Below are 14,932 nucleotides of genomic sequence, written 5' to 3'. Positions count from 1 at the left end.
AGCGTTAGGTGTAAATGGCGTTGTTTAAAATTTTATTCCCATACTGTGACTTTTTTCACTTTCGCTTCTCCTTTTAACTAATTGATCTGTGCTATTTCGTTCCTTTTGGCACGTAAGTGAAGTGTCCGACGCTCTGACACGTGCCGCGCGTTCCTTCAATCCAATACCTACGCAATAACGCCATATGCGTTGAGCCACGAAATCAGAAGGAACTTCAATTTATAATTTATTCCCTGTCAAGCAATGCTATGTCATTTCACTATGATTTTTTCCGTGATATAGTTCCACCTTGAGCCACGACCACGATTCAGTTAGGTGCGATAGAAGACAAGAGTCTACCTAAAAATGTATGTACAGGCAGTAATATTTGATAGGACAAAACACTAAAATATACAACTCAACAGCTTGGGCAGTCATCACCATCATCATAATCAGCTGTAGGACGTCCACTGTTGGACATAGGCCTCCCTAGCCTAGCTAGCGTCTACGGATAAATAATAAGTCAGGTCAGGAAGCGTAACTCAGAACAAATTCCACACAAAAAGTGGACATACTCGAATCACTGTCGAGGTTGTAAATAGACGTGCTTGTTGATTGGTTAAAATTCAGAAAAAAACACAGGGATTATGCTTTGCGCGCGATGCAATGTCAGATGCGCGACAAATACAATACCCCTGGTGTTGCAGACGTTTATGGGCGGTGGTGATCTCTTACCATCAGGAGACCCACTTGCTTGTTTTCCATCCAGTCGAATAAAAAAAAAAAAAAAAAAAAAAAAAAACAAATGACGCCCAGAACACGGTTTAAAAACCGTGTTCGCGCAAGGCCATTTTTCTAACGCAGTTACAAATGTTACAATTCTTGCATGATTTATTATTTATTCGTAGGCTAGCGTAGGCCCTACGCTCCAGTATTTCTAATGGCCGCACAAGAAAATTATCAGCCAGTATTCGAGGTATTTCAATTAGATCACACGACCCGCAATCAAAGACGTTCCACTAAAGATCTTTCTCGAATTACTGTTGCCTTGCCAGTCAAAGAAATTAAATGGCATTGGCAACAAATAAAAAAAAAAAAAATTATAAAAATAAAACCCACTTGAAACCACAAAGATGTAGTTGTGGTTGGTGTCTTTCTTTGCATAGTAAAAATAAAATCACTTCGCGGGCCGTTATTTGTCCCTTCTATACGTACACTACAGATTCACAAAATATTTATACGATAATCTAATCTACCTATACATTTACCTATATCTATACCTAACTAGGAATATGCCCTAGCTTTACGAGAGTGTAAATAGTTTTGTGGAAAGGGAGGCGAAAAATGTGATATAGAGACCCGTGATAGAGACGTTTTTGATTTTTCCTCTCTTCTTTTTTTCATAGAAAGTTGCATCCTTGAGAAGCAGGGGTGGGTCGTTAGTAGTCTTTACAAAGAAATCATATTCAAAAATTAAAATAATTATTTGATATCGGCACGGCGCCACCGTTTACACGAAAACGTAAAAAGATGCAACCAAAATAATAAACAAAGTTAAATGGCTTAGATCCAAATTATACTAAATTGAATTCGTTCAAACGGCAACAATTCTTTATTCAAATTATGTAGGTACTTACCAATATTATGAACAGTATAAATGTAATTTCTCGAAGTCCGAGTCTGATGTTCTCGAATTTTCTTTTCCTAAAGACAGGATGTATTTTTTAGCCCGAGAGCATCGTTAAGTATTGGAGTGGCTTAGAATGAGCAGACCACTCACAGTTACAAAATAACCCTCTTGATAGGAAGGGAAATGTTTATTTACTTGGTTTTCATTCTAACGAAAAGAGATAAAAGTTTTTACATTTGAAATTATTTCTTAAAGTAGGTAGGTACTGACTAACTAAATCTGTCATCGTAATACAATAATTTATTTTAAAATTACTAAAAACATTTTACACGACTGAACAGTAAATAATTTATTTCTATAATACACTCTGTATGAGAAGGTGAAGGACCTTTCACAGCGACCGCAAGATAATTTTAAAAAAGTTCGCATTCCATGACCAACTCCCTTCTAGCCACAGAGAAAAGCGCAAGCCATAAAACAAATAGAAAAAGAAATCAAAATTCGAAATTTCGAACGCGGATCGTCATAGAAACAAAAGTAACAATAGGAAACGTCGCGAGTGAAAGAAAATTTGTTGTGATTTTGTTAAAAAGTTGAATATTGCAAAAATAAATGATGTTTTCTGACGATGAAATAAAAGAAATATCAGAAAGTAGTTTCATGAGACCCGGTGATGAAATAATAAGGTGCGATCTTCGACTATTTTCGTGTTACAAATGATAATTGAATCGCGACCATGTTGATTTACCGTTGTTTTACGCGTATGTTTTATGTTTTATTGATTTTTATAAACAAAAATGGATTGTTTTAATTCGTGTCGTGTTTTATTTCAGTATTCGTAAAGTTTGCTTGAGTGACAAATATGACAAACGAGATTTTAGTTACAAGGAACCGTTACTATCAAATTCAAGCCGCAATGATGTAAGTCCAAAACTGAATTATTATTTTTCTTTTGAACAATCATTGAGATTTTATTCTGAGATCACAAAAGTTTTACTTTTTAATTTGCGTAGCTTGCGAAACGCTGACTCAATTTTTTTAAGCTTCTGTCAGGCATGGGTCGAAAAGTTATTCAGCCACCGTATTATTAGATTTTTACATATTTTTTATAATTTTATAAATATAACTCAGTGGTTATTTTTTTAGTTTTTTAATAATAAGATTTAGGGGCTGTTTCACCATCCATTGATAAGTGTTAACTGACGGTTAAATGTGATGCCGTCTCCGTCTATTCGAACAAAACAAATAGAGACGGCATCACATTTAACCGTCACTTAACACTAATCAATGGATGGTGAAACAGCCCCTTAAAGGGTTAAATAGTAGCTGTAAAAAGTGTGCTACTTTTGATGTTAAGGGGCCGTTTCACCATCCATTGATTAGCGTTAACTGACGGTTAAATGTGATGCCTTCTCCGTCTATTCGAACAAAACAAATAGAGATGGCAGCCCCTTACTCTACTAATTTGGCGTTTATTTTTTCTTCCAATGGTCAGCAACGCGCGGCCCGCGCAACTGTTTTGTAATATCACTTATAGTACCTATCAACAATATAAGTAACTAGGTAGATATCTATTAGGTACAAAATTATCTTACACAAGTGCGGCGCCTTTATCTATTTTTTTCACTATGTGGCCCATGTCTGGCAAAAGCTCGCCGACCCCAACAACAATACCGTATGGTTCATATTTTGAATAAATAGCTTATTTACTCGGTGTTGCCAGCTCGACGTATCCCGGTCACTCTTCCGCGAAGGCTTGTTCCCTGACAGTCTGGAGCAAGCGAGGTTCGCATGGACAGAAGAGGATGGCAACATCGCATCACTGGTCTCCGAGCCGGGGTTTGGTACTACTGGACAGACTACGTTCGGGAAAGATTTGGATGCAGCACTCAGCGGGGAGATAAAGGTATTGTTTTAGATTAAATTTAGATGTCCTAGATCGATTCTTTGCATCAAATTTTAATGCAGATCGTTATAGCCGTTTACGAGGTTCCTGAATTAAATAAATCGGTATACAGGTAGCCCCGGAAAAGGATATAGGATAGTTCTTTATCCTGGAAAATTGTGTTGTTCCCGCGGGATAGCGCTTAGCGAATTCTACGCTGACGGGGTAGCAGCTATTAGTGAAACATAGATAACTCACGTCTTAATCGACTTTAGCTCGACATGTTTCGGACTAATTCGTAGTCCTCATTTCGGAGCACAGGCCATGGCAGCTGCTGCAAAACGCGTACTACGCCCCACGTCTCTGCTCGCACGACCGAGAAAAAGGCTACGAATGAGTCCGAAACATGTCGAGTTTAACTCGATTAAAGACGTGAGTTGTCCATTTATTTCACTTCTAGCAATGATTAGGTCGTCATTGGTATTATTTGCTAATGAGAGTTTCTTGACAGGTAGTTTTGCTTGTGATTGGCTCATTTAATTATTAAACCAATCACGAACGTGACTCAAATGTCAAAGTTGTCAACGGTCCTTACGATACTTACTAGCGCAAACTAGCCTGTCACATGAGATCAGAGAATCTCATCGTAGCCGGAGTAGGTTTTTATTATAACCAAGTAATATGAATAACTTTACCTAACCAAAGATATCTTTAACTGGCTTTTACCTACGACTTCTTCTGAGCAGAAAAAATGAAAACTACTTACAACATGATGGTTTCCAGCTGTTAGTTGCAATAGTTAGGGTTGTGCTCATTATATACATTTACGAACTTTTTAGCGAGAAGCTGACACATCCAGCGCCATGTTCCAGCAGAACAGCCGAGGGTTCCTCCAGAAGACCACGGAACCACACCTTGTCAGCTCAACGTCAGCGGGTAACTTAAATAACATTATTTCATTTTTACAGATTGCATAGTAGAGCTGGAGGTTTATTTGTTTTTTCGCATTTAAGGCCTATGCATGCATAACAGTTAACCAATTTGATTCCTAAAATTTGGCCACTATGGATATATAGGTAGGTATCTTAGTAAATACTTACTTAGACAAAGTTCAACGTATAGGAATTTAATTAGTTGACTATTCAGTATTTTTGATTATGTACCTATTTGGTTTATAGTTAAGTATCTAGTTTGAAAATCATCAATGCTCAAATTTGAAAAAACTAGACATATTTATACTACCTGTTAAAAAATGTCGTATCCTTTCTGAAAGAAATAAATGTACTGCGTATTCTGCTATAGGTTGTCGTGTTTTAATCTAGCAAATGGAACCCGTTTCAATGTGTTTTATGAGGCAGGCCCTTTATGATCATCCATCACTGACTGTATTACTGTTTGCTTATGTAGGTATGAACCCAGGAAAATAGGTTTCACTTTAATTTAGTGGTAGGTGTGTGTTTAGTATTATATTATGCCGTACGCAGATTTTTGACCGTGTCTTTTTCTGTGGTCAAGACAGAAGTTTGGGTTTTGCAGCTATTACACTGTTTTTTATACGCATTTACTCTGATGCTTACTTAATTTTTGCTATAGTGCAACACTCATCTCATCAGTTATGTATGCTATTACAGTTCAGCTAAACGAGCGGTCACGCGGCAATCAAGGCGCATGCAAAGTGGATAAGACTGACCCCCGATCGCGGTTCCATTTCGTCAAGTACGTGAAGAGGCATGGCCGTACTGTAAAGCTATGGGAATGTGGCATTTGTAAGTATAAGCAACTAGTTTCTTTGTAATTTATCCCGTTATATAACCTTTCTATCTTTCCGATAACGGTTCTTCATGTCTGAGGATCGTAGTCCTCGACCTAGTCCCAAAGTAAGCTTAGCAAAGCTTGTGTTATGGGTATTAAGCGACGGATAAATATAATTATATAGATATAGATACATACTTAAATACATATTAAACACCCAAGACCCGAGAACAAACATTCGTATTTTTCATACAAATATCTGCCCCGACACAAGCTTCGTAGTCAGGTTCTCTAACCACTAGACCATCAGCCAAATATGTGGTCTACCATCCTAAAGTTGATAATCGTTTGCAAGTCATAAAACAATAATGGCAATAGATGTGTCTGTCAACTTGAAAGTTCGACTATAGCGACATATTTATTTGATAGGAACTTGTTTAAAATGGATAGACCACTTATTTGGCTGATGGTACAAGTACTGATAAACTTTAGCATTCACTGGTAACAGAACATCGAGCATTCGCTGTTTTAAAATTTGTAGAACTGAACAATGAACAGAATCAAGCGTAGAACCAAACGTTGCTGCTAACATTTGCACGATCATTCAAGGGAACTCAAATTAATGCTCATCAAAAATTTTATTTTCATCACTCAGCACGAAAAACTCGAAGCACGCTTACCGTCGTTTCGTTCGCTTGAATGCTCACTAGAGCTCTACCTGTCCTCGCTAAAACGCTCCCGTCTGATTATTATAAGAGCTTTTATCTGATTCAAATTCAAATTCAAATCATTGGGGACTTTTACACGTCATTTTTTAAACTACCAGCGCTTTCGGAAAGACCATCATTGCCAAGAAGAATGCGCCGCAAGAAACTTGGCAGAAAGTCATATTTTCAACATAAAATATTTAAAAATAAAATACTTAAAACTACATTATACAATTAATTAAAAAAATACATAAAAATAATAACAACAATACAGGGATGTATGGGGTCCCTTAGTTACAAAACTAAACACTAACTATTATTATCTACGTTCAGTGGAAGTGTAGACTGCTTCCACCATCATAAATAAAATAAAAAAAACTGAATCCTCATTATAAATAAATTAATGCTCAAGTTTATGACTTGGGTTAGGTACACGCTCATTCTGCCGTCCGTTCAATCCATCATTCTGATCTGAATGAAGATAGAATTACCGTGCAACCCTTTCAGACTGACGGACAGATTGTCCAGACTGATGTAAATCAAATGTTTATATGATGTATGATGAACTGACGCCAGAATGAGCGTATAACCAAAGCCTATGAGCACCTTAACAGCTATATCACCTTTGTTATACAGGTAGTAGAGAATTCCAGCACCAATACACCTTGATGCGTCATCTCCCCACCCATACTGATGAGCGTAACTTCCACTGCGACGCTTGCGGGAAGAGCTTTAGACAGCTTTCTACTCTCAGCCAGCACCGCGCCATACACTCAGCTGAAAGGCCTTATGCTTGCGAGGTAACAGAATCATTAAGCCGAGTTTAGACTTGCAAGAAAAATCGTGCAAGTTGCATTGCGAGGCCGTAAAGCCAACGAGTTTGTAGTGGTCAATCGAGCGCCGCAATGTAATGCAACTTGCACGATTTTCTTGCAAGTCTAAACTCGGCTTTAGACTTGTCAATATCATCAAATATAGTTATATTTTTTTTCTCAGCAGTACTTTTGCTCAATGATAAAATATGACAGTATCTTTAGGTGTATAACTAACAACACCATACTCGAAAGTAAACCCCTCCCTCTCCACTAGATGCAACTTCCTATCCATACTAATTTCACACAGTTCGTCCTTATTCCTTATCTGTATTATAGAGAGAATCTCTATGTAAACGCTAAATTAAATGCATTGTTCTAGGAGTTAGTCACACAAAGCTAAGGACATTTTAATTTAAATACATTATACGTCGATTGATAAATTTGGCATCAGAACAACTCCTTTGCGACCAATTTGCAAAGGGGTGCTTGGAATTTCGTTCCCTAAGGGTAGTTCGATGAAAAATAAATGTCAACGAAACACTTCGCAATACGCGTTTTTTGAAAATTCTGTTTTACAACATTAATAAAATTAATTAATACTCGATAATTTAACTTCTAGTCTCAGATATCAATAAATCTTAGACTTAATTTTGCGTACCTACAAATAAGTGTTCGAATAATATACAGTAAAATTTATTTATTACTTTATGAAATCATAATATCTATGAGTGAGGTTGAGGAGTAGAAAAAAACAAGGAAGTCAATATTTTGTATCGATTTATTTAATTTGCAACATCGAAAATACAAACTGAAACATAGATGCACAGAAAAACCAGAAAAAGAGACCAGCACTGGGAATCGAACCTAGCTCCTCAGCATTCCGTGCTGCGTGCTATACCGCTACACCACCACTAGACAGGAGTACAGACACAAATTTCTCCTATGCACCACATATCTCAGCTTGTAACAAAATTTAACAAAAAAGTAACAAAATTTGGAGTTGAAATAAAAAATACAAAAAGACTACAAAAAACAATCTTAATTTAATTTGCAACGCCGAATCAATGAGCCAGCTTTCTTTCAATGCGTCTCAGTAGTAATAATGTAATTAAACGCTTATAAGTTTCGTAGTAAGATACGTCAGTGCCGTGAGGCACATGCGCCGCAAGGACATACTAAACCACCCCATGAGGCACATGTGCCTCATTGGACTGTGAACCTGTTAAATCTAAAAGCTAAAATGTCGATTTAGGTGTGTAGTAAGACGTTCAACCGTGTGTCCACCCTGATCTCCCATCGGAAGACCCACTCCAACGAGAAACCCTATCGCTGTCACATCTGCCCTAAAGGATTCCACCAGAAAGGTTACCCTTCCTTACTCCTTACCTTACCCTTAGCTTTATTAACGTCATTGTTTTCATTCTAGACCCATCTTTTATGTATTTACAAACTTTTACTTAACTTGCCCTGTTTGTTGTTGGGTTAAATCTTTCAAGTTCAATTTGACTATTTCAGTTGCCGGATTTACTTCAAATATTTAGTATACTTGTCGGTTGGATGACAATGCAAGTACAGTCACTAGCACCAATATCTGACACAGCGAAGCGTGCAAAAATATACTGAGCGGCAAAAAATCTGGCTCTCAAATGTATGCAGAATCAGTAATTTAGTATGAAAGGTGGGCCAAATTTTGTACCGCTGAGTACGACTCTATTTCATCATATTCTTTTATTTATTTGTCAGGTAACTTACGGAACCACCTTTTTACTCACACTAATGAGAGACCATACCGCTGTAACATCTGCTTCAAAGGCTTCAATCAGCAGTCAAACCTTGTGTGCCATAAAAATAAGGTAAGCTGTTTCCGAAAGATCATTTACTATTAAGCGAGCGTGTCTCATACCTTTTTTCAAATCTTATTTAACGAATTTTCCGTCAATATGTCTGGTCAACATCAGATTATAATTATTATAAATGGAGTCTTTAGCAGATCCTTTGTCTTTTAAACGATTTCATACTTGGATTTACCTTTAAACATTTATATTTAAACGTAGAAATATGTCAATTAATCGATACGACGATTAGGATCATTGTTCTTAGCGAGATCCACTTCATACACGTCAGTCGAGATACACTTCAGCGACATCTGTGTTCTTGTGTTTTGTGTTCTTGTGTATCTTATTAGAAACATGGCAAAGTTTAAAGTTGCCTCAAATGTCTTTTCTAAATTCACTCCCACCCAGCTTTTAGATCAATAAGACAGTGTTTATCGGTACCTAAATATATTTTGTCGTCATGACGGATCATGACCAATGAGTATTAATACCTAATATAAATCCAAAAAAAAATGTGTAACAAAATAAATGATATTTAGATCGATAGTAGCGATAGAGCTATATTTCCAAAAAATAATTTAAATAATATGATATTACGGCATTCTACGGACATTTAAGATACTCAAAAAACACAAACCATAAACATATGGTATGTGCTAGTGCTGCGCTCTGACGGGATAAAATTGCAGTATTATCCCTATTGATTGCTTTACAACTTTTGAAAAACTCTTTTGAAAAACCTTGCTCCAAGCAGCAAAGAGCCTGTAGCTATGTCATAATTCAATGTTTACTCACATCAGGCCCATCCTGAAGACGGCTGTGTCACCGTCCCTCGTGGCCGAACCACTCCTCGCATTGCTCGCCCGGCTCCTGAGAGCCAACCGGAATCCAGCAGGTAAATCGAATAAGCAACGGTAGAGATTTCATTTTCGGACTTAGGTATTCCAAGGTTAGATCTTATTTAAGAGCTCTATAGATTTAGTTTTGCTAAACGTCTTGATGAAAAGGGTATTTTAAACGTACTTAGTGAAGAATCAAATCAGATAATATTGTAAAAAAAAAACTAATTATTAAATAATACAAATAGTAGAATAACACTCGCCTGAACTAGGAATTTAAGATATGCTCCTGTATCCCAGGCAAGAAGGACTCTACTGTGGACAAGGATAAAGACTGTAGCAACTACAATGCTTTAAGTGCAAAATAGAAATCATCTGTGAAGTGTTATGCTAATTGCAATAGCACAGTAGTTAATAGGTACCTGTAACAATTTAAAGCATAATATTTAATGGAATAAAAGTACAAAGGTTCTTCGTTCATGAAAATTTTAAATCAAGTATTTGTCCTAATTTTCGGTGACAGTCTTAGGTTCAAACTTCAATTAGTCTTATTTCCATGTTGCAGTATGTTGTTTGTTATTTACTTATCTATTCAAAAGATAGACTGTATCAATCTAACGCATTGTAACTTTTCTTCTTCAAATTCCACTGCAACATAATCTTTTATTTTAATTAGATCATCCGTCGACCATTGCGAAGTATCCTCTTCAGTTGGCCCTTACCTTCCACCTATGGAAGGAACCTCATCGTCTTGGACTCCTAAATCATCTCCAAGCTTGGATTCCGGAGATAACTGGTGCAACGACTTGCCCTGGAGTTCCATGAGCAATGGGGTCATAGTGGACCCTATTAAGACTTACCACATGGGGGTGGCTTTGGCCACGAGGCAGACGCCATTTGCTTTGTTGAAGCCAGATAACAGTACCCCGGTGTTGGTCAAAGTGATTGATACTAAGTTGCCTGGTGGAAAGCAAGTAAGAATTTGTTTTTTAATGATTAACTCTGATATATTAATATGAATTTAAGACATGATATTTTCATATTCGTTGTTGCCGCATAATGAGGAATAATTGTTGATCTTGGAGTAGTTCACAATTTGTTGGAGTAATTAAAAATATAACTTTGTTGTAGATGTTGGTGCCAGCGACTGCGGAAGACTTGAGGATTGGTGGAAAAATCGTAGTGAATTCAGAAGACTCACGATCTCAGGTAAAATTTTAGAAAGTCCGGATTCATAATACATAGACACTATTACATTTTGTACCAGGAATAAAACTTTGTCACATAATTAGAGCGGCCAGCTCGGAAATATAATACATTATGGTGGTAATGTCCTCAGTATAAAATGCCGCTGCCTGGTAGATATAGAACGCGTGTTTCGCTACGGTCACTTATCGCATAATGTAGGCAGGTGAAGATTGAGGATTACATCTTTCTATCATACGGTAGGACGAGAGTAGAAAGAGATGGTGAATGCGATCAAGCGCCTACGCGTTTGACAATACTCCTGGCATGTTTCAGGAGGCTGGTCTACTGGCCCGGGCGGCTGAGGGCGCGGTCCAAATCCGGGTGCCGGTGGTGGCGACAGTAGTGCCGCGGATCAAACCCGGCGGCCGGCTGCATCTGGCTGTGGAAGAGCCGCACCATGCCTTCCACACTGCGCTGTCTGCTGATGGTAAAACAACTGTTCATCATCATCATCATCATCATCATCCCAGCCTATATACGTCCCACTGTTGGGCACAGGCCTCCTCTCAGAATAAAAGGGCATGGGCCGTAGTTTCACGCGGGCCCAGTGCGGATTGGAAACTTCACACACACCATTGAATTGCTTCGCAGGTTTGTGCAGGTTTCCGCACGTTGTTTTCCTTTACCGTAAAGCTCGTGGTAAATTTCAAATGTAATTCCGCACATGAATTTCGAAAACTCAGAGGTGCGAGCCGGGGGGGGTTTGAACCCACGATCCTCTGCTTGAGAGGCCATAGGTCAAGCCACTTGGCCACTACGGCTTCAAAACAACTATTATTACTGTATAATTCACTGGACGGATGACCTGGTTAAAGCCGCGGGTTCACGGTGGAGCAGGTCGCTTCCAACCGGAGCAACAGTAGACACGTCCTACGGCTGTTATGATGATGATGATAAAGATGACTATTTACAAATTTGCGTCGTATTTCCTACAGAGCAGTCATCTACCCTTACTTTCACAGTAGGAGAAGTGAACGTAGAGCCCTGCACCATCAAAGAGGAACCGCCCTCAGTCCTGCCGCGTCTCAAGCCGCGTTTGGAGCCCTGCCTGGACCCTCGCCTGCCGCCCTTGGAGCGTCATCTAGAACGGAGCGCGTTTGACGATGTTAGACCTGGTATGTTGATATTTAAAAACTACAATATTTTTTTCACTTCTCGTGCTCGTAAACTTCGTATTTACTGGATCTAGGTGACATAAAATGACTTTTTATGCACTAGTGCATAAAGACAATCAGGTGTCATGTCAACAGACACAAACAAAAAAAAATATTTTTTGAATAATTTTTAATACATATAAAACTAAAAATCAATCAAATTTCAATAAAACTATAATGTATAATTAAATAGCAATGCATGAAAAATAAAAGGTACCTAGTAAGTAAAGTAGTCCTCGCAATCGAAGTGAAAAGCAGAGGGTAAAAATTTTCCCCTCGACGAGTCTATATTCACCCTTGCCGTACCAGCACGGCTGGCTATATGAACATCTCAGGTAAAATGGCTCGTCTTATGCTCTTGTTGTACAATCTAATATTTGCTATAGGTTTTCGTCAAAAAAGTCAAAGTCAAAAGTCAAAGTGATTTATTTGTAAACATATGTATAACTGATTACAGTGGTCTCATCCATATATTTTATTTTCACATTACCTCTTCAAGGTGAAGGCTAAAGTCCACGACTTTATTGAACTGAGACGGCGCTGTGAAATAGACACCAAGCGCGATAATCTGATAGCCCGACCATCTGCAGCAATCAGTTATAATTATGTTAACGGTGTGCTCACGTGCCCGCACTGTGTGAGGATCTTCTCTAAGAAGATTGGCTACGTACGCCACTTGCGAGCGCATGAGCGACACCGACGGAGTTGAAGCTGTTGCTATGGCCGAAATCAGCCAGATCAGATAAGAATTCAGATCATATTTTATTTTAGGAGGCAGGATCTCTTCGACGTGCGCGCTGCCGCCGCCAGCGCCGTCGCCGCCACTCGACCTCATCTCCATGGATCTGTTCGAGCCTATGGAATGCATTCCCTTGGGTGAGTCTCATTATTGTTAACCCCTTTATCGCCACAGTCAACCTCTCGAGACAGTCCAGTTATCCATGACCATGACAAACATTTAACTTAAAAAAACCTGCTGTGTAAAAAAAACCCTAGAACTCTGATTTTGTAGAAATATCAGTTATAACAACATGCCCAATGGATACTATGTTAGAACGGTCCACCGTATCAAAACGCTCACTATGATAGAAATTTCCATTATATTAAAACATCTATTATATCAGAACATCTCAACGTTTGTAAATTGTGCTTGTTTCTCCAATTTTTGTACAATCGTTATAGAGTTTTATGAACATCTTCTTCTTCTTAAGATGCCACTCCGACTAGCGGAGGTTGGCTGTCAGTTCTGAATATTTCTCCCTATCTCAACGCTTAAAAGTTAAAAGCAAACTAAATAAATAATTATTATAAATAAATATTAATTTTTGCTATCTTCTTCCAACAGGACCTCAAATAACAGCCGTGGACAACATTGACCAGCCTCCTCCGTCAGACGACTCTGATATCTTTATAGGAGAATTTGAGGTAAAAGCAAACTAAATAATGACGACACGATGCGACAATTTCTTTTTAAACCTGCTGGAAGGAAAAGTAGAAGGAAGAAGAGGCTAGAAAAGCCAAGATTGACCTGTTCTGTCCAGGTGAAGAAGAGAGTGGGTGTAGTGTCGGGGACGTATCTGAATATCGAAAATGAATATATCTAATGTTAAAAAGTCGACGGTCAAAATATCGCAAGTAGGTTAGGTTAGGTTTGATCGTCGATATTTTAACTATCGATATTTCAATTTTCGATATTCAGATACTTGCCTGTAGTGTCGTATCAGGCAGTCAGCTGGCCGAAGACAGTGTGGAGTGGCGGTTACTCCACCGACAAAGACTGTTTCTTAAAAACCTGCTTGGAATGCTTTCGAAAAACGCACCTTCTATTATTTTTTTAAATCGGCGGTATGCTATTACAGAAATAATAACCTCAATTATTTTTTTATTTTCGGAAAATAATAACTGGACATGATTTCATCATCATCATCATATCAGCCATAGGGCGTTCATTGTTGGACATCATAGGCCTACCCTCTAGACCCCCAGTTGCTTCGGTACATCTATATATCTATCTATCTGTGTAATACCTTTAAGCAATTCTATATTGCAGGTGGTAGGACCTTGTGCAAGGTCCGCCCGGATTGCTACCACCATCTTGCTCGCTAATCCTGCCGTGAAGCAGCAGTGCTTGCACTGTTGTGTTTCGGCGTGGAGAGTAAGACAGCCGGTGAAATTACTGGCACGTGAGGTATCCCATCTTAGGCCTCTAGGTTGGCAACGCGTCTGCAATACCCCTGGTGTTGCAGATATTTATGGGCGGTGGTGATCTCTTACCATCAGGAGACCCACTTGCTCGTTTGCCATCCAATCGAATAAAAAAAATATATATATATAATTATATTTCGGGGATCTCGGAAACGGCTCCAACGATTTCGATGAAATTTGGTATGTAGGGGTTTTCGGGGATGAAAGATAGCTTGGTCTTCTCTGGGAAAATGCTGGTTGCCGAGTTTTAGCCCGAGTGGAGCTCGATCGCCCAGGTACTGATTTATTAAGTCAGAAAACATTTATAAATTTACAAATGTATGTCTAAATATTAACAAATTGTATTTTTTTTTTCAGGAAAGCATCCCCCTGTCCGATTCAGACTGAAAACGATTTTCTTATTTACTTAATTTTGTTCAACCGCGAAAAATGATGTTTTGATTTAGATAGTGATAAGCGAAACCACGTTTTAGTTGTTTATTGTTATAGGCTTAGGCGTTTATTTGAAATATATTTTAGCATGTTATTACAAAAAAAAACTTCTTTTTTTTCATGTTTATTTTAAGTTATCCTTATCTTACCAACTATGCACTTTTCCGGGATCTAAACTGCAGTTGCGGTAAAATGACGATTTAGGTTGCGTTTCTATCAGAGACGTGCGAGGATGTGGTCATGATCATGAACCAATAGAAACGCTTCATTTACCCATCCTCGCACAGCACAGCTCTAGTGGAAAGAGCTGAGCGGAGCAAGGCTAGGTATATGTAGCGTTTCTATTGGTTCATGAAAAACATTCCTCGCATCACATCTTCGCACATCTCTGGTAGAAACACAGCTTTATTCGGAAAATGTTCGTTTTGGGAGCATACATTTTGCATAAAGT

General features: G+C 38.4%; 1 protein-coding gene across 1 annotated transcript; it reads left to right on the top strand.

Annotated features, from left to right (window-relative positions):
- The first annotated feature begins 2,140 nt into the window (after window positions 1-2,140).
- LOC141435532 (uncharacterized) lies at window positions 2,141-14,563 on the top strand. Its single transcript, XM_074098231.1, has 16 exons — window positions 2,141-2,295; window positions 2,443-2,530; window positions 3,333-3,515; window positions 4,334-4,430; window positions 5,126-5,260; window positions 6,590-6,753; window positions 8,021-8,132; window positions 8,512-8,621; window positions 9,404-9,498; window positions 10,119-10,416; window positions 10,574-10,651; window positions 10,964-11,117; window positions 11,653-11,805; window positions 12,616-12,720; window positions 13,190-13,269; window positions 14,407-14,563. The coding sequence occupies exons 1-16, from the start codon at window positions 2,222-2,224 to the stop codon at window positions 14,434-14,436; spliced, it is 1,956 nt and encodes a 651-aa protein (XP_073954332.1). The 5' UTR covers window positions 2,141-2,221; the 3' UTR covers window positions 14,437-14,563.
- Window positions 14,564-14,932: the final 369 nt, after the last annotated feature.

This window comes from Choristoneura fumiferana, chromosome 15 (assembly GCF_025370935.1).
Source record: "Choristoneura fumiferana chromosome 15, NRCan_CFum_1, whole genome shotgun sequence".
In the NCBI taxonomy this organism is placed as follows: domain Eukaryota; kingdom Metazoa; phylum Arthropoda; class Insecta; order Lepidoptera; family Tortricidae; genus Choristoneura; species Choristoneura fumiferana.
The sequence above is the reverse complement of the archived record's forward strand: the minus strand, read 5'-3'. Positions and strand labels throughout refer to the sequence as shown.

Coding starts and splice junctions, on each gene's coding strand:
- LOC141435532 (XM_074098231.1), top strand. CDS start 2,222: ATGATGTTTTCTGACGATGAAATAAAAGAAATATCAGAAAGTAGTTTC. Junction 4,431..5,125: donor TGTCAGCTCAACGTCAGCGG/GTAACTTAAATA, acceptor ATGCTATTACAG/TTCAGCTAAACGAGCGGTCA. Junction 12,721..13,189: donor TATGGAATGCATTCCCTTGG/GTGAGTCTCATT, acceptor TTCTTCCAACAG/GACCTCAAATAACAGCCGTG.